Here is a 27,245-nt window from a genome sequence, read left to right on the forward strand (position 1 = left end):
GCGACTATGGGGTTGCAGCGTTCATCTCGCTTTCAGGCCAAGGGAGCCAGTGTTTGTCCACAAACAGCTTTCCGGGTCATGTGACCAGCATGACTAAACTGCTTCTGGCAGAACAGGACACAGTGACAGAAACCAGAGCACACGGAAACGCTGTTTACCTTCCTGCTGCAGCAGTACCTATTTATCTACTTGCACTGGTGTGCTTTCGAACTCCAAGGTTGGCAGGAGCTGGGACAGAGCAATGGGAGCTCACCCCATCACGGGGATTCGATCCGCCAACCTTCTGATCGGCAAGCCCAAAAGGCTCTGTGGTTTAGACTGCAGCGCCTCCCTTCTCAGAAGGGAGGATAGGACAAACTTAGAATTTATCAGTTCTTCCTGTCATTGTCTCTGTCTCCCCATACTTTTCTGTCTCCATGTTTCACCCTATCTGATCCAATGGTCATCAGCCACTACTGGGTGCAGTTTGGCATTCAGGGGCAAGAAAAGCTACAGGTACGGAAATTCCTTCTTTTGTTAGCATCCATTTGTCTCAAGTGATAGCCTCCGGGGGTGAGAATCACAGCGCCTGCTGTGGCTGCAGAAACTGGTAACTTATAGCTGCTGCCTCCCACATTGTTTTGTAACCTGAAGCGTATGCAACCCAAGGTACCACTGTACAGATTGAGTCTTCATTGCTCCACTATGTGTTCATTTGAAAACTGATGTTGATGGTCCTAGCACTGCATGTATGTGCATTCACACTTGTCCAATAATATTATGGGTGGGCATGACCAATATCGCAATCCCCCCTTCCTTCTTCATTCACTGGGGCATGTACAGGGAGGAAAAAACATAGATAACCTAATCAAGGGGAGGCGTTTTCAGACAAATATAAAGTAACCAATCCCACCTGTATGGGTGGCAGGACCAAGAATAAAACTAGATTGAATGTTGAGGATGAGCATGAATGATTCTGGATTGAGAAAAACTACATTTTTATGCTCCAAATGGGTTAGTGCATACACAGCCTAGGAGATGGACCCTTGCAGAATCTGAAATTTACTGACTTTTCACATTCCACTGGTGGTTACCTGACAACAGAGCTTTACTGGTCAGACCAGAACGACACTGGAGGTCTTTTGGCGACCTATGATCCATTCGTAGAGAAGCAAAAGGCGCCAGAGTTTACGAAGCTGCCCACAAGCAGTTGTACATGCATTGAAGAGCCAGCTAATTTGTTCTCCTCCTAGGCTGTCTCCCACTTCCTTAAGCTATAAGCCGAGTGAAATATGCTGGGTGTAATAGAAGATGCCACACACCCTCACACATACACACACAATTTCCTGTTATAGCTGATTGTTTCATTAATGTAATTAACTTCACATCTATCATTTTGTTAGCCTAGAAAAATTTGGTCCTTGCAGCCAATTGCTTTCTTTCCTTCTCTGATTAGACTATAAAGAACAACATGGTACAGAGGATAAAATAAATGCAAATTGTTGTCAAGACACTTATTGATGTTCTATTTTCCCCTGACTTCCAATTTCACTTATGTTGTGTTCCCTTTTTGCTACTGGCAGCATGTTCCCTTGGTTTGCTACTTTGTCTTCATTATCGCAAGCTTTCTGTTCACTTACAAACTTTATTAGTCAAGCTAATAACCATGAATTGTAGTTCATTAATTGAAACTTCAGTCTCAGTGGTTTTAATAAGAAGGTTTGCATGCACTCCTTTAATCATCTTTGGAAGTGGTTAATTCGAAACCAAAGGTGTATTGGTTCCTCTTTTGCTACTCCTTTCTCTGTTAGATATTAATGGCAGTTTCATTAAATAACCAGGAAATTTCTGTAGGCTTAATGGAGTTAAAGCTGAGTTTACATCACAGCCAACAGCAGATAGTGCAAACGCGTAATGCCAAATCGCATTATAATAGGGGAGCCTGTGCAAAAGTTGCCTTACAGTGTTCTTGTCTTTTCTCATCCTCTCTGGATTCATTTTTGATCGTCCTGCTAATGATAGCAGCAGCTGTCTTCATGCCACTTACAGTGGAACAGTCTTCTTAAACCAGTGTGACTCTTTTTGACTCCTGCAGATGAGAACTTTGATTGCGTAAACAAAATCTGAACTTAATATAATTTCAGCATGTATTTTATGTAGCTAGAAAAGGCCACAACAAAAGGCTGTTTTAGGGTGGACGCTACGCTGCAGGGCAAGGGCATAGCGTGGGGAGGGCTGTGGGGGCTGTGGCCCTGGGCACAGGTTTTTGAAAGGGCATGAGGGGGCGCAACCAGGCACCCCCACAATTGGCACCTTCACATGCCAAGCTACGCCTGGGCTGAGTCTTCAAGGCTGCAACAGTGGTGGCAAATCCTTCCCCTCATGGCTGTCAAAGGGATGCCCAGTATAGCTGAAGGAGCATCACCACCCCCATCATTCAGCCTGGCCACTGAGGTCCTCTTCTGAGGGCCTTCTGGTGGTTCCCTCGCTGTGAGATGTGAAGCTGATGGTACGCCCTCCCATCAGATGTCAAAGAGATAAACAACTACCTGACATTCAGAAGACATCTTAAGGCAGCCCTGTCCAGGGAAGTTTTTAATGTATGACATATTAGTGTATTTTTGGTCTTTGTGGAAGCCGAACAGAGTGGCGGGGTAGAAATAAATTATTATTATTATTATTATTATTATTATTATTATTATTAACCAGGCAGAGGTCTTATTGGTAGTGGTGCCTGCCTTGTAGAACACCCTCCCATCAGATGTGAAACAGATAAATAACTATTTGACTTTTAGAAGACATCTGAAATCAGTCCTGTTTAGGAACGTGTTTAATCGTTGATGTTTTATTGTGTTTTTAATATTTTGTTGGGAGCTACCAAGAGTGGCTGGGGCAACCCAGTCGGGTGGGTTACATATAAATAATAAAATCATTGTCATTGTTATCGTCCTATTTTTCGCACCTGCTTGGAACTGTACAAGCAAGCCATGAAGTATGGGTGGTAGGATGTTTTTGGTATTGCTGGTACAGGCCTGTCCTCTGGATAGCTAGGGAGTATGTGAACAAAAGAAAGCTTGAATGAGGAATGTTATAGCTTACAGATAACACTCTTAAATGGTTTACTAAACCAGCCCTAAAGCCCTGCTTGCATTGTTTGTACAGACATGAGAAAAGACAACACTTTTTGGAAGCAACATATGATATGGATAAACCAATTCTGCTTCCATTCATTAAGGGAGGACTTGGCAGGAACACTGCTAAATGAATACTCCTAAACACCAAATTGAACCACAGAGCCTAGGGCTTGCCAATTGGAAGGTCGGCAGTTCGAATCCCCATGACAGGGTGAGCTCCCGTTGTTTGGTCCCAGCTCCTGCCCACCTAGCAGTTCAAAAGCATGTCAAGTGCAAATAGACAAATAGGTACCGCTCCGGCGGGAAGGTAAACGGCGTTTCCGTGCACTGCTCTGGTTCGCCAGAAGCGGCTTAGTCCTGCTGGCCACATGACATGGAAGCTGTCTGTGGACAAACGCTGGCTCCCTCAGCCTATTGAGCGAGATGAGCACGCAACCCCAGAGTCGTCCGCGACTGGACCTAACGGTCAGGGGTACTTTTACCTTTAAATACCAAAGAGATGGTCCTAATAAAATAAATAAAAACATAAAATGAATATAACATATGATAATTTCACATACACACAAAACAAGCAGTGCACATACCAGACTAGCCAGGCAAAGCTTAGGTGTAAATTAAAGAAGTGTTTATAGCATGGAACACAATCACTGTTGTATCCCATCTTTCCAGTGAAAGAGTGTTTCAAATAGCATGAAACAAAATAAAAATAAAAATCCTTCCAGTAGCACCTTAGATACACGTGCATGCAGAAGAAGAAGAGTTTGGATTTGATATCCCTCCTTTCACTCCCTTTAAGGAGTCTCAAAGCGGCTAACATTCTCCTTTCCCTTCCTCCCCCACAACAAACACTCTGTGAGGTGAGTGGGGCTGAGAGACTTCAAAGAAGTGTGACTGGCCAAAGGTCACCCAGCAGCTGCATGTGGAGGAGCGGAGATGCGAACCTGGTTCACCAGATTACGAGACTACCACTCTTAACCACTACACCACACTGGCTCTCTGCACACAAAAGCTCACACCAATAACAAACTTAAAAGGTAAAGGTACCCCTGCCCGTTACGGGCCAGTCTTGACAGACTCTGGGGTTTGTGCGCCCATCTCACTCTATAGGCCGTGGGCCAGCGCTGTCCGGAGACACTTCCGGGTCACATGGCCAGCGTGACAAAGCTGCATCTGGCGAGCCAGCGCAGCACACGGAACGCCGTTTACCTTCCCGCTGGTAAGCGGTACCTATTTATCTACTTGCACCCAGGGGTGCTTTCGAACTGCTAGGTTGGCAGGCGCTGGGACCGAGCAGCGGGAGCGCACCCCGCCGCGGGGATTCGAACCGCCGACCTTTCAATCGGCAAGCCCTAGGCGCTGAGGCTTTTACCCACAGCGCCACCCGCGTCCCGGGTATAACAAACTTAGTTGGTCCCTAAGGTGCTACTGGAAGGATTTTTTTTTTATTTTGTTTCGACTACAGCAGACCAACACGGCTACCTACCTGTAACTCAAATAGCATGGGAATAGTCATTTGTATTTAGTACAACCATGTATTTTTAAAGGAAAAGAAAAGAAAGACACACTATTGCCAAGGAAAAAGTCACTGAATTTCTCTCCAGCCCCCTAAGAAATACATTTAAATAAGTTTTGAGAAACTACCATACTTCACAACTTTTCTTCTGAAGTCAGCCCCTGGGCATGCTGCTAATTTTGTGTCTCAAAATAATGTCTGACAAAGTATTGGTTCTATTAAAGGCAACGTATGAAATTGCAACCATTGCCAGTTTGAATTATTCTTTAGAGACTCTGTAAAACGGGTGTATGCTTAGAAGAGAACTATGGAGCAAGTCCCAAGAAAGGCAATTCAGAGAATTGAAAGCACTTGTGTAAGATGGAGAGTTAAAGTTATTAAGATAAAGACATAGTTAGGATACACTGGAGACTTCAAGTCTGTAGAAATGAACCGAAGTGACAGCTGAATTTTGAAACACAAAGAAAGTTTACACTTTGGATCAAGTGCATGTGTTACAGACTTTTGGGACGAGTAAAACAGACTGACAGAGTCTCTCAACAAATTATGAAGAAGCTGTTGATCTCTCTCAGTTTGACTGGCTATCAACAGCTCCCCAGTCCCTATTTGATGAATCCTTATTACCCAGATCTACTTCGTGCACCTTCTTGAGGGAATGCAAATTTTTATTAAGAGCAAGACAGTGTGACAAAAGACAAAAGTAATAAGCGCAGGAGTGCGATTTCTGCTCTGAAGGGGTGAAATGTCAATTCTTCTGCTGCTCGTGCAGGTTCTAATGAATTGATTTAGTGCCAGATATTCTCTTCCAAACCTGTCACAATCTATTTTTGAAGAAATGTGGCTTATTAGTTGTTCAAGAGCTTCGTGACATGATTGATATCCAAGTGTAATCACGGTGTAACTCACTTCGGACTCTGATTTGTTTATGCATTCAAGGATTAAATTTGATAGGGGCTTTGCTCTCAGCGTAAACTGGCTGCCCATGCAGTATTGTTACGTCAGTTCTCTAGAAGATTGCCTAGCTAGGCTGGATCTAGACATGTCAAAGAAGCTTTTCCATTTAAAGCATTGTAAATTTAAACCTTGCCAACAAAGGTCCGTATAGTAAAAACTATGGTTTTCCCAGTAGTGATGTATGGAAGTGAGAGCTGGACCATAAAGAAGGCTGATCGCAGAAGAATTGATGCTTTTGAATTATGGTGCTGGAGGAGACTCTTGAGAGTCCCATGGACTGCAAGAAGATCAAACGTATCCATTCTTAAGGAAATCAGCCCTGAGTGCTCACTGGAAGGACAGATCCTGAAACTGAGGCTCCAATACTTTGGCCACCTCATGAGAAGAGAAGACTCCCTGGAAAAGACCCTGATGTTGGGAAAGATGGAGGGCACAAGGAGAAGGGGACGAGAGAGGACGAGATGGTTGGATAGTGTTCTCGAAGCTACAAACATGAGTTTGACCAAACTGCGGGAGGCAGTGGAAGACAGAAGTGCCTGGCGTGCTCTGGTCCATGGGGTCACAAAGAGTCGGACACGACTAAACGACTAAACAAAACAAACAAAACAAAAAAAAGGGGGGGAAAGCAGGTAGAAAAAGGGGCTCCACATCACCATCTGGTGGCACAAAGTTATATTGCACATACAACACATAAATTCCTGGAGAACAACAAGAATTGACAAAAGATAGACATAATTTATTACAAGGACAGGAAGAAATATTACTGACACATGGGAAAGAGAGAGTTTGAATGCTTCATCTGTAGGCACAGAAATTATTAAATGTGTCAATACAAATGGAAGCCATTAAAATTGCAGCTGCGATAAAAGGGATTGGTATCTGGACTGGAGCGTAACTGAAATTTATAAGACTTTGGAATGCTGGAACAAAGGAAAGCATCAAACCGTTAATTCTAGCATGCGGGAGGCAACTTAAATTGTATAATCTGGCACCTCAATGATTGGTAATATTAATTGCAGTATAAAGCGTGTTCTCACTAGCAGAGAGCACGTGTTGCGGTTGGGGAGCAGGCCACCATCATGACTAGGCAGTTTTGGGAACCTAAGATGAAAGGGTTAATTGGGTCGCTGGGGAAATTTGGGTGTTGCAAAATTGGAGGAGGGGTTTAGAGTCTATAAATTGAGGAGCTAGACTAGGGGACTTCCTCTTAGCCGTTTTGCATCGGATCAAGGAGCTGTTTGGTCGGAGACGGTATGGCCCCAAAGAGGCACTCAGATCGCCCGGGTCCACCTTCCACTGCAAAACGGCCTATTAGAGGCCCATCGCAGGCGCTACGCTCACCTGTGACAAGACAACCAGAGGGACGGGTGCAGTCATTGGTGTCCAGCATGGCCGGCGATCCTGCGGCCTTATCTCGCTTCGCGGCTAATCTGGATGGCTTTCTACAGCAGTGTTCCAGTCAGCCGTCCACGTCTGCAGCACCTCATCCTGTGGGAACATCATCTCCGGTCTTGTCATCATCTGAGGAGGATGAAAGTGGGGAAATGTTGCCTGTGGTGGGGGGAAGTGACCCCCAGCCGACCCAACCCCGTTACATACCTGCTGGTCGTGGTCGCGCAAGGAGGCCCCATCCTTCCCGGAGAGCTTCGGGGAGGGGTGCCCATTCTGTCCCTCCTTCCCGCCATGGTAGGTTAGTGCTGCCTACCGTTGAGGCAGCATCTGTTCCTGGTCCCTCACGGGTGGTTTCTTCTCCATCAGCCCCAGGTTCCTCTCGGCCGGATCAGGAATCAGAATCTTCCATTGAGGACAGCTTACCAGTTCCGGCCAGGAAGTCTTCGGGCGGGAAGCGTCGCCGCAGGAGATCTTCCCGGAAGCATGCAAAGCGTAGGAGGGATGACTCCTCTACTTCTTATACTGGTACGCCATCCTCTAGTTCTGATGAGGAGTCAGGTAACTCGCTGAAACTCTACTGGGGCTTTGGCGAATCCGCATCGGGGCTTCCTAAGTGGGCTTGGGAGCGCCGGTCCAACACACATCGGGCTAGGTATGGTATCGTTCAGGAATGTTTGGAGGGCGTTTTGGTACCAGACGTTAAAGTATCTACCAACTCCGCCAGAGACGTTATTCCTGGTTTGCACCTGTCATCGAAGGTGCGCTCTAGGATTTTGGATGGTCGATACGTAGACATGTTTAAGTTGGCTCCGCCTTCGGAGGATCAAGAGAAAAGTAGCTCTTCCAAAAAGCGCCAGGGGGTATCCAATGCAGACAGGACCTTCGAGCTCTGGCTCGATTGCTTTCAGGTCTTTGCTGGTGTGGTAATGGCGGCTTATCCACGGAGATCTCTCCATTTAATGGTTTATTTGTCCATTGTTCGCTCGGCATTCACCAGAGCCGGTGAAAAAGCCGCGATAAAATATGATGAAGCCTTCCGGCGCCGGGCGGCAAAAATTCCTTCTGCTCGCTGGGATCGTAAGGATCTTGACGTTTGGACCACCCATGTGGCCCCACTTATAGATAAAAAGGCGCCTGAACAGCAGAAGCCTAAGTCTCTGGCAATGAAAGCTGGCCGACGCCTGTTTTGCTGGGATTTCAATAAGGGCTCGTGTAATCGCCAGGGGTGCAAATTTGCCCACGCCTGCGAAAGGTGCAATGGTTCGCATCCCACTTCCTCATGTTTTGCAGGTCGGCGGCCCTTTCGTGGGGGTAAAGGGGGATCTCAGCAACCCCCAAAGCCCACCCCCGTCTCCGCCACCTCAGGAACTGGAAAGTAGTTCGCTGACATCGTTAGCGTATACACCAATCCGCTTGCGGGTTTTGCAAACTTGGCTGCAGTCGTACCCCAACGGGGATGCTGCAGAATATTTGAGCAATGGTTTTTCGCAGGGTTTTCGGATTCCGGTAGCCAAATCTCCTGTGGCTAGGAATCCTGCTAACCAAAAGTCAGTTCGCGAGCTTCCTCAGGTTGCTCGAAAGAAGATTGCAAAGGAGGTGGCCATGCGAAGGATGGCCGGTCCTTTTGACACCCCTCCTTTTCAAACTTTACATGTCTCCCCTTTGGGCATTGTGCCAAAGAAGGCGCCGGGGGAATTTCGTTTGATTCATAATTTATCACATCCCATGGGTACGTCGGTTAACGATGTTATCCCTCCTGAGCTCTGTTCAGTCAAGTACGCATCTCTTGATCATGCGATCAAGATGATTCGGAGTTTTGGCTCTTCTGCGTTATTGGCGAAATGCGACATTGAGTCTGCCTTCCGCCTTTTGCCAATACACCCAGAAGATTCTTGGTTACTGGGTTTTCAGTTTGAGGGCAAGTATTACTTTGATAAGGCCATGCCGATGGGATGTTCGATTGCCTGTGCCGCTTTCGAATCCTTCAGTTCCTTTTTGGAATGGGCATTGAAAGCAAAAACTGGTCTGGGCGGGGTCACTCATTATTTGGATGATTTTTTATTGGCCTCTGCCTCCGATACCGGTGACTGCTCGGTGCTATTGCAAGCGTTTGCTGATCTCACTCGGGAACTGGGGGTTCCCTTAGCCGCAGACAAGACTGAGGGTCCTTCGACTCGGCTGACTTATTTGGGTATCCTTTTGGATACTGTGGCTCAAACTTCTAGCTTACCTAGCGATAAACTGGAAAACTTGAGAAGGGTGATAGGGGAACTACTCCCATTGAGGAAGGTGTCCCTTCGGCAGCTTCAATCGCTGTTGGGACATTTGAATTTTGCATGTAGAGTGGTGGCGCCGGGGCGCCCCTTTTGCTCTCGCCTGGCTCGCCTCACCTCAGGGTTAAGAGCACCGCACCATCGGGTGCGTCTTTCTAACCAGGTGAGGGCTGATCTTTACATTTGGTTGGAATTCCTGGAGGAATTCAATGGGGTGTCATTATGGCAAGACACGCTGAACTTGCGTAATGACTTTCAAGTGCAGTCTGATGCTGCTGGTTCCCTTGGCTTTGGGCTCTATTGGAATGGACGTTGGTGTGCAGAACGTTGGCCGCAAGAATGGCAGGGGGGAGAGATTACGCGGGACCTAACCTTTCTCGAGTTTTTTCCCATTGCAGTGGCAGTGCATTTGTGGGTCGAGGAGTTCAGGAACCGTCGTGTCTGCTTCTGGACCGATAATCAGGCTGTGGTGACAGTGTTGGCCAAACTGTCGTCACGTTCCCCCCGGGTGTCGGCCTTATTACGGGTTTTTGTGTTACACTGCCTACGCCATAATATAGTTTTTTCAGCACGTTTTATCCCCGGGGTGTCTAATGAAATTGCTGATGCTCTGTCCCGTTTTCAGATGGAGCGGTTCAGACTTCTGGTTCCAGAGGCTCGGATACGTCCGGAATGTTTCCTGGAACATCTTTGGAGCCTTGGCAGCAATTAGTTTTACAGGGAGTAGCGGCATCGGTCTCCCCTTCTACCCTACGTTCTTACACTAAAGTGTGGGGTGATTTTGTGAGGTTTATGCAGCAATCTGCCTGCGAATTTAGAAGGGCTTCACCCACATCTTCCCAGGTGTTAAGTTACCTGGCACACCTATTTCAGTTGGGTAGGGCAGCTAAGACTATTAGGATACATGCTGCTGCTATAGCATTTTTCTGCAAGGTATTCTTTGATAAGGATCCTTGTGCGAAGTTCCTTGTCCGCAAAACCTTGGAGGGATGGAGTCGACTTTGTCCTTCCCGGCCGGCAAATCGACAACCCATATCCTTTGATATGTTGTGCAAGATGCGCAGAAAGCTGCGGGTGGTTTGTTGGTCGGTGTATGAGGCCCGCCTGTTTTCAGCTGCCTTTTCGATAGCCTTTTTTGGTGCCCTAAGGGTGGGTGAAATAGTGGTTGAAGTCCATAAGGATGGCCGTACTCGCGGCCTTTTGTTGCAGGATGTACAGTTGTCTCCTGTAGAACTCCGTATCACAATTAGACATTCAAAAACGGATCAAAAAGGCAGGGGGGCCCTCATGCGTCTCCCGGCTACGGGAGAAGCGGGCCCTTGCCCTGTAAAAGATGTCAGGAGGTACCTGTCTATCCGCACCCCTGGGGATGGTCCACTTCTTAGGCATGAGGATGGTTCCCCCCTGTCAAGGCAGCAGTTTGCGAAAGTAATGCGCAAAGTAATTATGGCGGGTGGCGGCAGGGCATCTGATTTTGCCCCACACTCATTTAGGATTGGGGCTGCCAATACTGCGGCGCATTGGGGTTTGTCAGCGGCCAGAATTCAGGAATTGGGTCGCTGGAAGTCTGAAGTGTTCAAAAGTTATATTCGTTGATAAGGACCTTACATTTGTTTTGTTTGTTCATATTAGGTTTAGCGGCTGTCCGCGTATGGATGGTGGGGCACAGCATCGTCCATTGGGCTGGCGTCGCGGCTCAGCAGCTGGGAATGGGTCCTGGTCTCGGCCTTCCTCGACATGTTCAGTTGTCTTGGATAACCAGAAGGGGAATGCGCTGGTCGGAGCTCCTGCCTCAGATTCGGAGGCGGTTGTTATGGGATGTACCCCCGTCGGCCATTGTGTTACAGCTGGGTGAGAACGACCTGGTTTCTATGAACTGTTTTTCCCTGCGTGCTACCATTTTATCGGACTTGGAGACGCTGCAGGCTATGATGCCTGACGGAAAAATCTTTTGGTCAAGGCTGCTACAACGGCGCGCGTGGAGGGGCAGTCATTGCCCAGCCGCCATTGAGAGAGCCAGGAGCCGTGTCAACTCCGCAGTAACAAAGAAGGTCTGGGAGTTGGGTGGGGATGTGATTTTTCATCCTGGAATTTCTTCTCAGAGGCCAGATTTATTCCGAGATGATGGCGTGCACCTTTCTGCTTTGGGTAATGAAGCTTGGCTAGGTGCGGTGGTGGCCAAGCTGAGGTCTTGGCTGGGGCTGTGAGTGGTTTGGCGGGGAGCCGTGGGCTCCATGGCGGTTAGGCATTGGTTAAATTGGTGCTTGGAGGGGTAAGGTGCCTACCCCTCCAAATGATGCGAATGGGAATTCCGTTAAAGGAATCCAGGGGCTTGCCATCCTTTCGTCCTTGTCCGTGGAGCCGGACTTGGGCCGGGCAAGACCCCACCGGAACATGAGGGTGAGAGGTGTTGGACTGCATTTACCCAGCCTCATTTCTCCCCAATACTTGTTTCCCACGCTGGCTTCCGGTGGTGTCCGGAAGTGCCAGCGCTGTCCTTGGGGGGGCAAGGACATAGTCATAACCAATGCCTAAGCAACCACTCACATTTTCTGTATTTAAATAAAGTTGTGGCCAAAATTATGCCAAAAACCTTAAACAAAAATTAACGTGTGCTGTGTGAATTTTTGGGGGGTGGCACTGCGGAACTCAACACGCAATTTGGCATTGCAATAATGAGGCTGTTATTGGACTAGATTGTTGTAACTGAAAACTAGTAAAAATAATTATCAAAAAATAAAAATAATTAATGAATCACCTTTTCTTTTCCAGTCTAACTGAGTCCCTAGTTTCTGCAAGATGCTTCAGTAGGTGGAGCTAGAGTCAATGACACACAGAGCCATCCCGTAACACATGTAGACCTGCACCTTTCTTAAGATCCCCAGGCAAAGTTCTCGTGTCTGTATTAATTTTAGTTTAGGCCAGCTGTACGGAATGGTCTGGCAGAGCCTTCTGGGTGGTGGCACCACAGTTTTGGAAGTCCCTTCCCCCTGTGACACTGCTGGCACCTATTCTTTTAAGGTTGAGATGCCTGTTCATTATTCACCCAGAAGCCGGTGTCTGTGTTGACTGAGTGTGACTTACCTGCATTTTTAGTAACTGCATTGTGAACATGAATTGCATTGTGAATGTGAATTGGATTGTGAACCTGAAACTGTGTTTAACTGCTCCACAATGAAGGGAGGCAAAGAAAAGTTATAAATAAATAACCACTCACTTTCATAGTCAGTGCAATTTCTGTGTTATCTTGTTAACATGAATGCTTCTATCTCATGGGTAGGCAAACTAAGGCCTGGGGGCTGGATCTGGCCCAATCGCCTTCTAAATCTGGCTCGCGGACGGTCTGGGAATCAGAGTGTTTTTACATGAGTAGAATGTGTCTTTTTATTTAAAATGCATCTCTGGGTTATTTGTGGGGCCTGCCTGGTGTTCTTACATGTGTAGAATGTATCCTTTTATTTAAAATGCATCTCTGGGTTATTTGTGGGGCATAGGAATTCATTCTCCTCCCCCCCTGCAAAATATAGTCCAGCCCCCCACAAGGTCTGAGGGACAGTGGACCGGCCCCCTGCTGAAAAAGTTTGCTGACCCCTGTATCTATCTCATGCCTTCAAGTCTTCTCTCTAGGTGAGGCCAAATCAATTATGACTAAAATTAAAAGCAAGCTCTGCAGCATAGTTCCTAAAGAGAGTGCTGCACTGATTCATTAGTTATTAATTATTAATCTGCACTTTTTATTTTGTCGTCATGCCTACTTATATTTACAACATTGTCTGGTGATGCCTCTTTTGTAACTTCACTAAACAGCCCCCCTACAACAGCTCAACAAACACAACAGTGTTATTAACCTTCCAAGAAACTTTCTTTCAGTTTAGTCATGGTCTTTGCCGAGTGAAAATCTGATTCTGGGCAAAAAAGGGGGGAAAGGTGCTTTTCCTTATACTTCCAATCTCCTTATGCCTCTGGGCATAATTTCTTTTCTTGACTATTAGAAAATGGACTCTCGGTAAATCAAGAAAAATTCATTTCCCAGCATGGGGAGGATATGGATTAAGGCACAACGTACTTAAATACTGAAAGAAAAATGTAGGGGAAACATGTCAATGGCTGTGTACAGCATTCTAGAGACTTGGGGAGAGTGTTGTACATTTATCCTTCCTTGCATCTTGCAAACATTCTTTTTTTATTCATAATTTTGGTGACTATCCCCCCCCCCAAGTCCCTGTTTTACAATAATATTGTTTGGTCTCTCCCTTCTTATCCACTGTCTCCAGGACTCAAATCTCTTAACCTCTGTGGAAATTTTAGCTGACATTTAATCCATTAAGTCAGGCACAGCCAAACGAAGTTCATTCCAGATGTTTCTGGATCACAACTCCCGCCATCTTTGATTTTTGGCCATGCTGGCTGGGACTGAGGCAGGTTGAAGTCCATCAGGAGTGCACCAGCATCAAGACAACCACAGGGATCAAGGATAATCAACAGTGAAACGTGCCTTCTGTCAGTCTCATTAACAAATACCGTCTCTGTCCTTTGATTAAGCCATTTGCGTGTGGAGGTCCCCTAGCCACCCCTCAAATAATTCACAAATCACACGTAATTTTTGTTTAATGTTTTTGGCACTATTTTGGCCACAACTTTATTAAAATACAAAATCTGTGAGTGGTTGCTTAGGCATTTGTTATGACTATCTGTCCCCCCTCCTGGGACTAGAACTGACTATTCAAACTCCCTCAGAAGCCAGTGAAGGGAAAACAATGTTGGGGATCAGTTGAGCTGAGCAACAGTCCCTCACTGCTCACCCAACCAGCTCCCCAAGGCTTGCCGGCCCTGGTCCCATTTCAGGGATTGGACAAAATCGTGGCAAGCCCCAGGATTCCTTTAACGGAATTCCCTTCCACCACCATTGGAGGGGCAGGCACAGCCTATCCTGACCCCTCCACCACCAGTTTTTATAACCAATGCCTAACCGCAACCTTACAAGTTGTGACGAATTGCTAAGTAGTAGGCAAAAACCCAATGGCACCAGCCAATCAGCCAAAAGGATAAAATTCCTACTAGGCCCCTGCCCCAATGGCAGATGACCCCATGACAGGCATAGCAAGGTCAACTGGATCACAGGGCGGGTGGGTGATCCGAAGCAGTCTGCAAAAGAGAAAGCAAAAGCAGAGTGCCCCCAATATTTAAAGCCTTCAGTCCCACCCACCCAATTTGCTACATGCAATTTGCCCCAGCACCCGGTCAGCCAATCATTGCTCCAGGCAATAACCATTAACCTGCCTGGCAACAGAGGGTTGGCCTGGCAGACCCCCCCCCCCCCCCGCAACACGTGCTCTCATTTTAGGAAGAACACACTTTCCTGGGCCACTAAGATCTACTTCTGATTAAAGCATTCACACAGTTGGCCGGAGTGTCTGTTATTTCTTAGTTCCTTCTCATTTTTCTGGTTGTATTTCTCCCAGTAACCAGCCGGGAGCATACTGTAGGTAGTTGCCAAGCAGACAGTAGCTAACTCATGGAAGCTTTTTATCAGATTGGCAGAACATCAAGAAGCATAGATGAAGTTGTGCTAAGGTTCTGTGTCCCAAATACATAAAATGAATGCTTTTTGAAGTGGTGAAATGGCCTCAGGTCTCTCTCTGCCTGGAGGTATCACTTGGTGGTGAGGAAGGCACAGATGGGAATCAAAGGCAGAACTATAAATGCCTGATTTGAACCTCTCTTAAACTTTATTTTCTGCAGCTCCCTCTCCAAATTAACAGTTCGTCATTTTTTAATTCATTTTCCTAAACCTAGTAATATCTCTTTTAGCATACGGTATATTGCTATGAAAATGCTGTTCATTTATCTGCCCAAGAGCATGCATATATATAAAGGTACAAATTTAGGGGCTCTAAGAGGGGGGAAATGTAATCCAATTTTTCCAAAGGCAAACACTCTTCAATATTTCATGATGAGGCTTCACACCAATATTCCACTTATCATACATGAAGAAAGGCTGCCATAATGTGAATAGTAGGAATTCTTCACATCTCAGCATTCCACTTTTCTTCTTTCTTTTCTTTTAGTGTCAGTGGATCTAATGTGTTATTATATTGCCCCATTTTTATTCATTTAATTTTATATATTGATATACCACTTAATACTGAAACAGACTGTAAGCAGCTTACAGAAATAACACATGCTATATAACAGACAGTGAAACTGTAAAAGCCACAATGCAAAACTGTGATACAGTGGTACCTTGGGTTACAGATGCTTCAGGTTACAGATGCTTCAGGTTACAGACTCCGCTAACCCAGAAATAGTACCTCGGGTTAAGAACTTTGCTTCAGGATGAGAACAGAAATTGTGTGGTGGCGGCAGTGGGAGGCCCCATTAGCTAAAGTGGTACCTCAAATTAAGAACAGTTTCAGGTTAAGAAAGGACCTCCAGAACGAATTAAGTACTTAACCCGAGGCACCATTGTATAATAAACATAAAGCTAGAAAAAAACCAACAACTACAAATCATAGCATCCCATTTGGGAAGCATTTTGAGAGCCCGGGGTCCTTTTCTTCTTCACCTTCCCTCCTGCCAAAGCACAAGCAGATTTGTGGTATTCAACAATTACCCCACAAGCACAAACATACCATAAGCAAATTAAGTCTTGCAACTACAGAAATTGTACCACTACTCATCCCATTCTATTCCCATGGACTGCAAGAAGATCAAACCTATCCACTCTTGAAGAAATCAGCCCTGAGTGCTCACTGGAAGGACAGATCATGAACCTGAGGCTCCAGTACTTTGGCCACCTCATGAGAAGAGAAGACTCCCTTGAAAAGACCCTGATGTTGGGAAAGATGAAGGGCACAAGGAGAAGGGGACGACAGAGGATGAGATGGTTGGACAGTGTTCTCAAAGCTACAAACATCAGTTTGACCAAACTGCAGGAGGCAGTGGAAGACAGGAGTGCCTGGCGTGCTCTGGTCCATGGGGTCATGAAGAGTTGGACACGACTAAACGACTAAACAACAACAAAAGCAGTATATCAATCAAAAGCCACAGTTGCACAATCTAAAAGTAATTGTTAGAAAGTAGTGAAACGACTAGTGAACTAGTGAAACGAACACAATAAACCTCACATCTGAATGTGCTGCTCCTTACGATACTCTATCTCTTTGCAAGTGCCCCAGTATTTGCAGATTACTATGTTCGTTTGCAAGTGGAAGACTGTGGCACATGCACTCCTAACATATTGCTGTGTGTATTCACATGTAGCATGTTACTGTGCATTCTGGTTTGTATTCGCATGCGCTTTTCAGCGTTAATCCTCTTCATCTACAAACTGGGCACATGCCAATTTGACAAAGCCATCAGTGTTATGTCAAAAGTTAATAATATGTAATCTTTTTCAATGCTAAATTCTTAATTACTAACTTCTTTCATGTCTTATCTTAAGCTGCAGAATGCAACCTTGTGAATGTTTGAGGAAAAGTAAAACTAACAGCTAACGAATGAAAGGCTGAACTATTCAAACTTGAGGAGGGATGGGGAGGAATTTGTTTGGCATGCTTTTTCGCTGTGGGACTGATCTGATCTGATACTTTCAAGGTTGCGTGTGGATTGGAACACAACTCCCAGTCTGATTACACCCTTCTCCCGACTTTGCAGTGCAGTTTTAGTGTGGGAAAAGTTCACACAAAGATACATATTGTATCTCAAGAGATGCACACAAAATGCATATTTTTATGGATGAATACGTTGAAAAGGGCACATTTTGCATCAAAAGTGTGCTATTTAACATAAAACATGTGGGCAAAATACATGCAATTCAACTGCATGCTTTTTGTTCATTCAGTGAAAAAATCCACACAAAAGAGAGCAGAATAGACCTATGGCTGAGCAATAGGATGCAATGAATTGCTCAGCCCATGCCTACTATGAGATCATCAGACCTGCAAATTTGCTCTGAGTGTCAATTCTAAAGATTTAATTAATTCCTTACAAAGTGTTCTAACCCTGTTCTAGGCATACCGACTCACAAACGCAAGACTCACCTTCTCCTTTCTCTTGCGACGAAGTAATATAGAGAGAGCCTCAATAATGCCTGTTTAGGCCTGTTATTGGGTCCACGTCTGCATCCTCTATCAATCAACCTCATCCTTGTCACTACAAACATATACCATTCCGTGTTAACCACAATGAAGGCATAAAGGGACAGTAGAGGGCAAGTATGTCGCTAAATGGCCATTGCTGTCATAGCGTCCTGAGTTTCAGTGTCTCTCCAGTTGCAGTGGAAGATGTTTTGGACCAGAAGAAAAAATAATAGGGAGTGCCAGGGTTCACAAGGGCTAAAATGATTAAGTAAGCACAATATGTGAGAATGTTGATCATGTATGCTTCTTACATTTTGGACTCACAGCTGTCCATGGAGGCGCAGGTTAATTCTGTGTCCAGGGCAGCTGTCTACCAGCTCCACCTGGTACGCAGGCTAAGACCCTACCTTCCCGTGGACTGTCTCGCCAGAGTGGTGCATGCTCCAGTTATCTCCCGCTTGGACTACTGCAATGTGCTCTACGTGGGGCTACCTTTGAAGGTGACTCGGAAACTGCAATTAATCCAGAATGCGGCAGCTAGACTGGTGACTGGGAGTGGCCTCCGGGACCACATAACACCGGTTCTGAGAGATCTGCATTGGCTCCCAGTACATTTCTGAGCACAATTCAAAGTGTTGGTGCTGACCTTTAAAGCCCTAAACGGCCTCGGTCCAGTATACCTGAAGGAGCGTCTCCACCCCCATCGTTTAGCCCGGACACTGAGATCCAGCGCCAAGGGCCTTCTGGCGGTTCCCTCAGTGTGAGAAGTGAGGTTACAGGGAACCAGACAGAGGGCCTTCTCGGTAGTGGCACCCACCCTGTGGAACACCCTCCCTTCAGATGTGAAGGAAATAAGCAGCTATCCTATCTTTAAAAGACATCTGAAGAAAGCCCTGTTCAGGGAAGTTTTTAATATTTAATGCTGTACTGTTTTTAACACTTGATTGGGAGCCACCCAGAGTGGCTGGGGAGACTCAGCCAGATGGGCGGGGTATAAATAAATTATTATTATTATTATTATTATTATTATTATTATTATTATTATTATTATACATGGTGTGGAAGTTAAGCCTGTGTGCCTTAATTTCCTTGCTTTTTCACATAAGCCATTAAAAATCAACAACACACACTCTGCACATTAATGGAACTCCATCCCTGTAATTGCCAAAGACTGTTGTGGGATGTATTCTTGCTTTAGGCCCCGGACACGACCCAGGTATTATTTCAGGTGCTGAAAGGTTCTCATTGAAGTTTACTGGCATTTGTGCCTCTAGAAATGGAGAGCTTGACAGACTGCGATATTGCCAGTTGGGCCCATCAAGTAACAAATGATTGCTCTTCTTCAAGACATCACCCTCATTCCTATCTCTCTCCCCCTTCCACACTGGGTAAAGTCTGTCAGGCCTTGACATCCCTCAAGCAAGGCCCCCAACCCCTTCTTATATGGCCATGGGGGAAGAAAATACAGGGAGCCCCTCAGGCTGCCTTGCCTTCTGTTGGCTTCTGTCAGTTCTGTCTGTTGTCAAAACCTTTTGTTGTAGACAGATTGGCTCTGCACCCCCTGTCTCAATGACCTTTAAATGACTGCTTTAAAAGCTTTTGTGTAGCTATGTTGAATCACCAACTCTTCTGTCCCAATGCTGCCTCCTGCTTCTTTGCCCATCTAGCAGCTGTCAACAAGACTCCATTGCTCTCCCCTCTGCAAAACATTCTTATAATGATGTTCCCTCTAAAAAGCAACCTCTGTATGTGTGTGTTTCATCAGGGCCACAGTGAAGGGAGAGCCAAGATCTCACACTCCCCCACCTGCAGTGCCAGATTTACGTATAAGCTAAACAAGCTATAGCTTAGGGTCCCTCTCTCTTGGGAGCCCCCCAAAAATTTAAAGGGGGAAAAACCTGGATGTACGTTTCCAAAATATAAGATAAAAAACCAAATAAAATAAAACCTATGTACATCAACAGTGTTTTGTGTTGTGTATGGACCAATTAGGTCCATAAATTACCATATAGCATATATTCAACACAAAAAAACAGTGACAATTTGTTGTTGACAAAGGACAGCTGGACGTATAAAGGGCCCCATTACCTTCGGTAGCTTAGGGCCTCATCAAACATAAATCCGGCCCTGCCCACCTGCCACAGATGCAGCTGCTTTTGGAAGAAGAAGGTTAAGCCAGGAGACTCAACCCAATCGCAGATCTTGCACATCTAATGATTCCCATTACGTAAACTCTCCATCACAGTTTTCACTTTCTGACTCTCCATTTCTGGAAAGATAAATCAGGCATAACATTGGCTGGGCAGAAACAGGACCTAGCGCCTGTTGCATTTATACTGGCCTAGCTCATACTGAGTGCCTACGTAGGATCTGGAGACCTGTCTCATTCTTGGTTCTCACGAAGTCTTGTTGCAAAGTGTTCACAGGGATGTTCACACCTTACATTCAAGGAGTGTACAACCTGTGTAACCGTGTGTACAAGTAGCTGGACAGTGCATGTGTAGTATTCAATGAATGTACAGTCTCTACTACATACAGGTTTGCTGCATTTGCTTTTGCAAATGGCTTCCCTAGCAACTACTGAATGCATTGCTTAAGAAATCCCCTTTTACTGGTAAGATGGCAAAGCATACTGGCTACCTTTTCTTTCCTAAAATTGTTTCTTAACAGGGGTTACAGTCAATAAGAAGAATTGTGGCAGAAAGTGGAATGCAACTTTGAAGGGCCTTCTCAGCAGTGGCTTGTGGAATGTCCTCCCATAAGATGTCAAGGAGAAAAAGAACTACACAACTTTTAGAAGACATCTGAAGGCAGCCCTGTATCAGGACATTTTTAATGTTCGATGTTTTATTATGTTTTTATATGTGTTGGAATTTGCCCACAGTGGCTGAGGCAACCCAGTCAGATGGGCAATAGTAGTAGTAGTAGTAGTAGTAGTAGTAGTAGTAGTAGTAATGGACTAAAACACCAACTTTAAAAGTAAAAGACACTATTTTTGAAACAATCATAGACATAGCTATCAAAATATTGTAAATACATACTTCTTGTTAGAGTTGTTCAGTAGAATCCTTGATTTGGACCTTGTTAAGAGTAGAAATGAATCTCTCCACCACAAGAATGAGTTTCAAAACTTTACTGCAGAATAATCTTAAATATTAGTTACAGTAAGATAAAAGTTACAAAATAATAAAGTAACAAGTTGCTCTCAGGTACCAGCCAATATGGTTCAGTCCTTTATACAGTTTAGTAAATTTTCCTCTCTCTGGTCCCAGAGAGAGATCCTAGGTTTTTTCATCACTGTGGAGCTTAGCTGCAGCTGCACCTGTTACAGCTAGCCTTCACTGCCTTCTTAAATTTCCTCCCCAGCTGTGAGAGAGCTGCAGCTCAGGTTTCTGTCTATGAGCCATCAGGTAGCCTAATCCTGTGAAATGGAAAAACATCAGTCTTCTGCTTTCATCTAGACTGCAACCTCTTGCGTAACGTAAATTTCTCTATTATGCAAATGCAAACTTTTACGTAAGTCTTAACTTCGGTGCATACAAACATTACATTTTCTGCATATTAGACAGTTTCACTGTCTTTGAGAAAGTATGCTTTTCTTTGACATAGGAATTCATATGCTTTTCTACTCAGAATTTGGAAGATCTTAACAGGGATTCCTGATGTTTTTAATATGCATTCTTAAATATTCACCTACAGTTAAGGTTGGGGGAGAACTTAGATTCAGTTGGGACTTATCAAATCTTCACTTTCTGAAATAATATGCAAAATGAAACAGCCATCCTTTGATATTTGCACTGTTTTTGCATTTTACAATGCAGTTCTTCATCTAAGCAATATATACCGTAAATGCATATACAGTGGTACCTCAATTCCTGATCGCCTCCGTTGTCGAACATTTTGGTTTTCAAATGCTGAAAACCCAGAAGTAAATGCTTCCATTTTCAAATGTTTTTCGAAACTCGAACGTGTTATGTGGCTACCGCTGAGCACAAGAAGCTCTTGCAACTAATGGGAAGCTGCACCTTGGTTTTTGAATGTTTCGGAAGCCGAACTGTCTTCCGGAATGAATTATGTTCAAGAACCAAGGTACCACTGTATAAGTAAAAAATTCCCATTAAATGCTTAGCTTTTGCCCTTACTTTTAACCAATTGATGTTTCTCTTGATTCCACTTGGGTGTCCTGGTGAGAGAAAAGATAGGGTTGAATTTGTTTTTTTAAAAAATAAACTAATTTCATAAACTAAACTTCATACAATGTGGCTCTGGTAACCTTTGGATGCAGATGGAGGGGGCGTCGTTTAGAGAACTTCATGAACTTTGTAAATAAAAAATGGGGAACACGTAGCCATGTTGTTGGACCACCATCAATGACCACTGAGGATGATGAGAGTTGTTATCCAACCTCTGAAAGGTGATTGGTTCCCCATTGTTGTTCTAAAGGCATATCCAGGGAGAGAGATGGAGAGAGAGATGCTTTTGACAACACAATTCCCCTCTTATTATGGTGGCCTCCCCTGAGTCAGAACCACACCTAGCAGCAAAATTAATTAACACTTTTAAGTAGGGAGTCATATGAACCCAGGTATTTTCATGCCTGCTAAAGCATAGCAGTTTGGTGTGACTGCTACAAGTGTGAAAGCAGAATCGTTTTGTTGCTGTTACCAACCTCTGTACATAAATGAAAAATAACATTAATTTCATTGGGGATAAATAAGTGCAGAGTAGCTCCGACCATAACGCCGTGAAGATGGAGATGAAACTCACAATAACTGGTCAATTTAGATGGAGAATGAATGACACCCTCTTTCGAGATAAGGAGATTCTCACGAAGGCCCAAAAGACCCTAAAAGACTATTTTGAAATAAATTTGAGGACCGACGCGGAGAAAAGAGTGATCTGGGATGCAAGTAAAGCGGTTATGAGAGGATTTTTGATTCAACAAAATTCAATAAAGAGGAAAAAACAAAATGAGAAAAAAGAGAAGATCTTGGAAATGATAAAGGAAGGAGAGAGGAAATTAAGAACAAAACCAAAGTCTCAGGACATTTTAAGAGAGATCAAGTTATATCAAACTCAATATATGGAATTGATGAACCAAGAGATTGAATGGAAGATAAAGCAAATGAAGCAAAAGACTTTTGAATCAGCAAATAAATGTGGTAAACTTTTGGCATGGCAATTGAAGAAAAGGCAGAAACTAAATACAGTTACAAGCCTAGAGGTGGATGGAAAGAACATATCTAAACCCAATGAAATTAGAAATTGTTTTTTAAGTTATTTCAAAAAACTCTACACCCAAGGCCCGCAAAATGAAGAAGATATAGACAAATTCCTTGGAAGATATGGACTACAAAACATCTCTCAGCAAAGTAAGATGGACTTGAACCAGAGAATCTCAGAACAAGAGATAGAGGCTGCCATTCAGAATATGCAACTGGGCAAATCTCCGGGACCAGATGGACTGACTTCCAGATACTACAAATCGCTGAAGGAATGGCTGATTCAACCACTAAGAGAAGTTTGTAATGAGATTCTTGAGGGGAAAAGGGCACCTGAATCGTGGAAAGAGGCATATATTTCACTCATACCAAAGTCAGAGACTGAAAAGACCCAACTCAAGAACTACCGCCCAATATCACTCCTTAATGTGGATTACAAAATTTTTGCAGACATTTTGGCAAAAAGATTTAAAAGAGTCTTGATGGAGAAGATTCATAAAGACCAAGCAGGCTTTCTCCCTAAAAGACACCTAGCAGATAATGTAAGGAATGTAATAGACATTTTGGAAAAGCTGGAGGTGAATATAAACACTAAAGCAGTATTGATCTTTGTGGATGCGGAGAAAGCCTTTGATAACATCTCTTGGAGTTTTATGAGGAAGAATCTTCATGGGATGGGGGTAGGCCAGGGTTTTGAGAATGGTATGGCTGCAATATATTCTGAACAAAAAGCTAAACTGATTGTAAATAATGTTGTGACTGAGGAACTTAAGATAGAAAAAGGAACACGACAGGGGTGCCCAATTTCCCCATTACTTTTCATTTCGGTTCTGGAGGTGCTGCTGAATATGATAAGAAATGACCAGCAGGTCAAGGGTGTGCAGGTCGGAGCTAAACATTATAAGTTAAGAGCGTATGCAGATGACCTAGTATTGACTTTGCAAGAACCAAACACTAGTACGAAAAGGGTCTTAGAAATAATACAACAATTTGGCCAGGTAGCTGGATTTAAGTTGAATAAGCAAAAAACTAAAGTTTTAGGGAAAAACCTAACAGATATGGAAAAGGAGAAATTTCAAGAGGAAACAGGTTTGACAGTGGTCAAGAAGGTGAAATACCTAGGGGTTTATTTAACATCTAAGAATGTCAATTTGTATAAGGACAATTATGAAAAATGTTGGTCAGAAATTAAAAAAGATTTAGAAATATGGTCAAATCTGAAACTGTCAATGTTAGGCCGAATTGCAGTAATCAAAATGAATGTATTGCCTAGAATGTTATTTTTGTTTCAGACCTTGCAGATTCTCGACAAGATGGAATGTTTTAAGAGGTGGCACAAAGACATTTCGAAATTCGTCTGGCAGGGCAAAAAGCCCCGAATTAAATTTAAAATACTGACTGACGCTAAAGAAAGAGGGGGTTTTGCCCTGCTGGACCTAAAATTGTACTATGAGGCAGCAGCTTTTTGCTGGCTGAAAGAATGGATGCTCCTCGAGAACACGGACATCTTGGATCTGGAAGGTTTCAATAATGCTTTTGGCTGGCATGCATATCTTTGGTATGACAAAGTTAACAGTACTTTTAAAAATCACATTGTTAGAAAAGCATTATTTAATGTTTGGATAAGATATAAAGACCTATTGGAAAATAAAACCCCTAGATGGGTGTCACCAGTGGAGGCTAATGCAGTGAAGAAACTCAATATGGAGGTCGGATGGCCGAAGTATTGGGAAATCTTAGAACAGGATGGAGACAAGTTTAAACTACAAAGTCAGGAGAAATTGAAGCACAAAGTAGAAAATTGGTTTCAATACCGTCAAATAATGGAATTTTTTAAACAGGACAGGAAAATCGGTTTCCAGGTGGAAAAATCAAAACTAGAGACCGAATTGTTAGAACCCAATACTAAGAATCTATCTAGAATGTATAACTTGCTGTTGAAATGGAACACACAGGATGAAACAGTTAAATCGGCTATGATTAAGTGGGCGCAGGATGTTGGACATAACATTATGTCAGATGACTGGGAATGGTTATGGAACACCGGTATTAAATTTACGGCATGTAATGCCTTAAAGGAAAACATTATGAAAATGGTTTACAGGTGGTACATGACCCCAGTCAAACTGGCAAAAATCTACCATTTGCCCGATAATAAATGTTGGAAGTGTAAAGAGACTGAAGGTACTTTCTATCACCTCTGGTGGACATGCCCGAGGATAAAGGCCTTCTGGGAAATGATCTATAATGAAATGAAAAAGGTACTTAAATGTACCTTTCCTAAAAAACCAGAGGCCTTTCTCTTGGGCATTGTCGGCCAATTGGTGACAAAGAAAGATAGAAATTTCTTTATGTATGCCACAACAGCAGCAAGAATACTCATCGCAAAGTATTGGAAGACACAAGATTTACCTACTCTGGAAGAATGGCAGATGAAAGTGATGGACTATATGACATTGGCTGAGATGACAGGCAGAATCCGTGACCAACGAAAAGAGACGGTGGAAGAAGAATGGAAAAAATTTAAAAGCTATCTTAAGGACTACTATAAACTTAATGAATGTTAAAATGTTGTGGTTGCCAGAAGCAAAAGGGTACAGGGATACAAGGTTAGACTATAAAAGAGGACTAAGATGATAGAGATTAGAAAGTAACAATTGGGAGTTGCTAGTTGAAATATGGACATTGGGATGCAGAGAGGGGGGGTATGGGGAAGTCCAAGAAAAGAGGTTTATGAAAATATCTTTGAAACTATTCGTGTATGTTTGTCACTTTTTGTGTTTGTTTGTTTTTCTTAAAAATGTTGTAAAACCAATAAAAATTTTATTAAAAAAAAAAAAAATAAGTGCAGAGTAGTTTAAATGCTCTGTGGCCAGGACTCTTCTGCTATGGCGTCTTTGACATTTGAATTGCAAACAACCTTTCTTTGGGGGAAGGGTGGGGGTTGGAGAGAGAGAAAAACGAATTCCCTCATATAGAAACCTTGGATAACTGCCTCATATGTAGTTATACAGGTCGCTGCCTTCTGCATTTTTACAGTGGCACTGGCAAATATTTCAGAAACCCTGCTGCGCTTGCTTTCTTGCTAAGAGAGCATACTGCTAGTCCCCCGGAGGCAACTGTCAATATTCAGAGTAGCTTCACTAGCTGCAAAATGGGATTGAAAATTAACAGGATGGACACAAGCGACACTGGCTGAAGTGTTCAGATTAATCTTGAAGAGGTTTGGGACACTTCTCCTTGACACAGCCTTCTCCTGACACCAGGAAGAAACACTGAACAGGCAAGGATTTGGCTATATATTTCAGTACCACCATCTTAAGTAGCTGTATCAGTAACTCTGAGTCTTGCACCTACTGCAATGATAGCCAGAAAGATTATGCTTCTCACTTTTCTGTGTTGTTTTCTGTCCTGTCCTTCATTCAAGGAGGAGAATGGCTCCAGCAGCAATTATTAAAGAAGATTATAGAAAGAAAAGGGAAGAAGCTGTGTGAGACAAACTTCTATTGGCACCATCTATTACAATATTGAACACAGTGTCAGGAAAAATTAGAATCTGAGGAGGGCTTGTTCTTTAATGTCACTTAATTGTCGTCAGGTGAATTGAAATAGGCGATGAACGTGTCAGTGTGTGCTATCAGTATGGGCAGATGTCACATTGCTTTTTTAAACACACACACACACACACACACACACACACACACAGAGGCACATACAAGCCCAGCACAAATGTCCTTTCCTGCAGCTGAGCAGCACAGCTAAAAGTTAGCCCCAAATCAATTTGATATCAACACATTAGTGGGGGTTGATTTCACTGCTGTGTGCATTTGCTATCGAAATGGCAAAGAGTCACTGAAATGGCAAGCTGAGGGGTTTGGTTGTAAATCGATGGTATCAAAACAACAAACAACAACAACAACAACAGGCCACTAACACTCCCATAGATCCTTCAATGGAAATTGACTGATCTTTTTAAAAATTTCCAAAGAAATCGTAACCATTCTTTAAAATGCCCCCAAATAGTAAAAATAAATAAATAGCCATGCTTAGCTACCAGATGAGCGGTTTCCTGCTACTGCTTCAGCAAGGAGCTATTGTGAAAACTTCCAGCTTTTCAATCTTTCCTTCTGTCAAAGCTTCATGCCACTTTATATGGGGGCAGGGGCAATGAGGCCAGTTGCCATGGTCCCCACACAGGAAGAAGGCCACTTCAAAACGGTCAGATCTATTTTCTTCCGAGGCTGTAATGCTGGTGGAATGCAAGGACCAGGAATCATTTCAGTGTGTTGGGTTCGCCAGCTGTTGTTAATGGGCCATTAACTTTGGCAGAATGGTGTGTTTTTATTTCCCTGATCTTTGGTCTGAAAATTTTAACAATGGACCCTTTAACTCCTCCCTTTCCCCCCACACCCACAGGCTGACCAATAGCTTGGATGTCAGGGTGATGAAATGATCATTCGTCCCAAGAATGCCAAGGAATATTTACTGGCTCAGCTTGCATTCCTAGAATCCTGAACATGTCCTTTTCCCATGAATTACTGTATTTTCACCACACTTTAGAAACACACATTATAGTCACTGGCTGGGCCATTGCCAATTTGACCTTGTATTTTGGAAGTACCATAAGCTGTTCCCACATCTTTACCGCTATAGTAGTAATTGGTGGTCCTTTGACACTCTCCCTTTCCTGGGACAAG

General features: G+C 43.9%; 1 protein-coding gene and 1 long non-coding RNA gene across 3 annotated transcripts; one reads left to right on the forward strand and one right to left on the reverse strand.

Moving 5' to 3' along the window:
• Positions 1–6,836: 6,836 nt before the first annotated feature.
• On the forward strand, positions 6,837–11,857 carry LOC308589554 (uncharacterized protein). Its single transcript, XM_081198709.1, has 2 exons — positions 6,837–7,497; positions 10,878–11,857. Exons 1-2 carry the CDS (start codon positions 6,969–6,971, stop codon positions 11,450–11,452), a joined length of 1,104 nt encoding a protein of 367 aa, XP_081054835.1. The 5' UTR covers positions 6,837–6,968; the 3' UTR covers positions 11,453–11,857.
• An 8,587-nt stretch (positions 11,858–20,444) lies between these two features.
• Positions 20,445–26,919, reverse strand: LOC308588514. 2 transcript variants are annotated; one of them, XR_014008815.1, is made up of 3 exons: positions 25,939–26,919; positions 21,469–21,509; positions 20,445–20,747 (listed from the first exon to the last, which is right to left on the reverse strand). It is a non-coding gene; the product is annotated as an uncharacterized lncRNA (long non-coding RNA). The 2 variants fall into 2 exon arrangements; XR_014008816.1 differs by having other exon boundaries at positions 26,603–26,918.
• Between the last annotated feature and the right edge of the window lie 326 nt (positions 26,920–27,245).

This window comes from Podarcis bocagei (genome assembly GCF_964188305.1).
Source record: "Podarcis bocagei genome assembly, chromosome: 6".
Classification (NCBI taxonomy): Eukaryota; Metazoa; Chordata; class Lepidosauria; order Squamata; family Lacertidae; genus Podarcis; species Podarcis bocagei.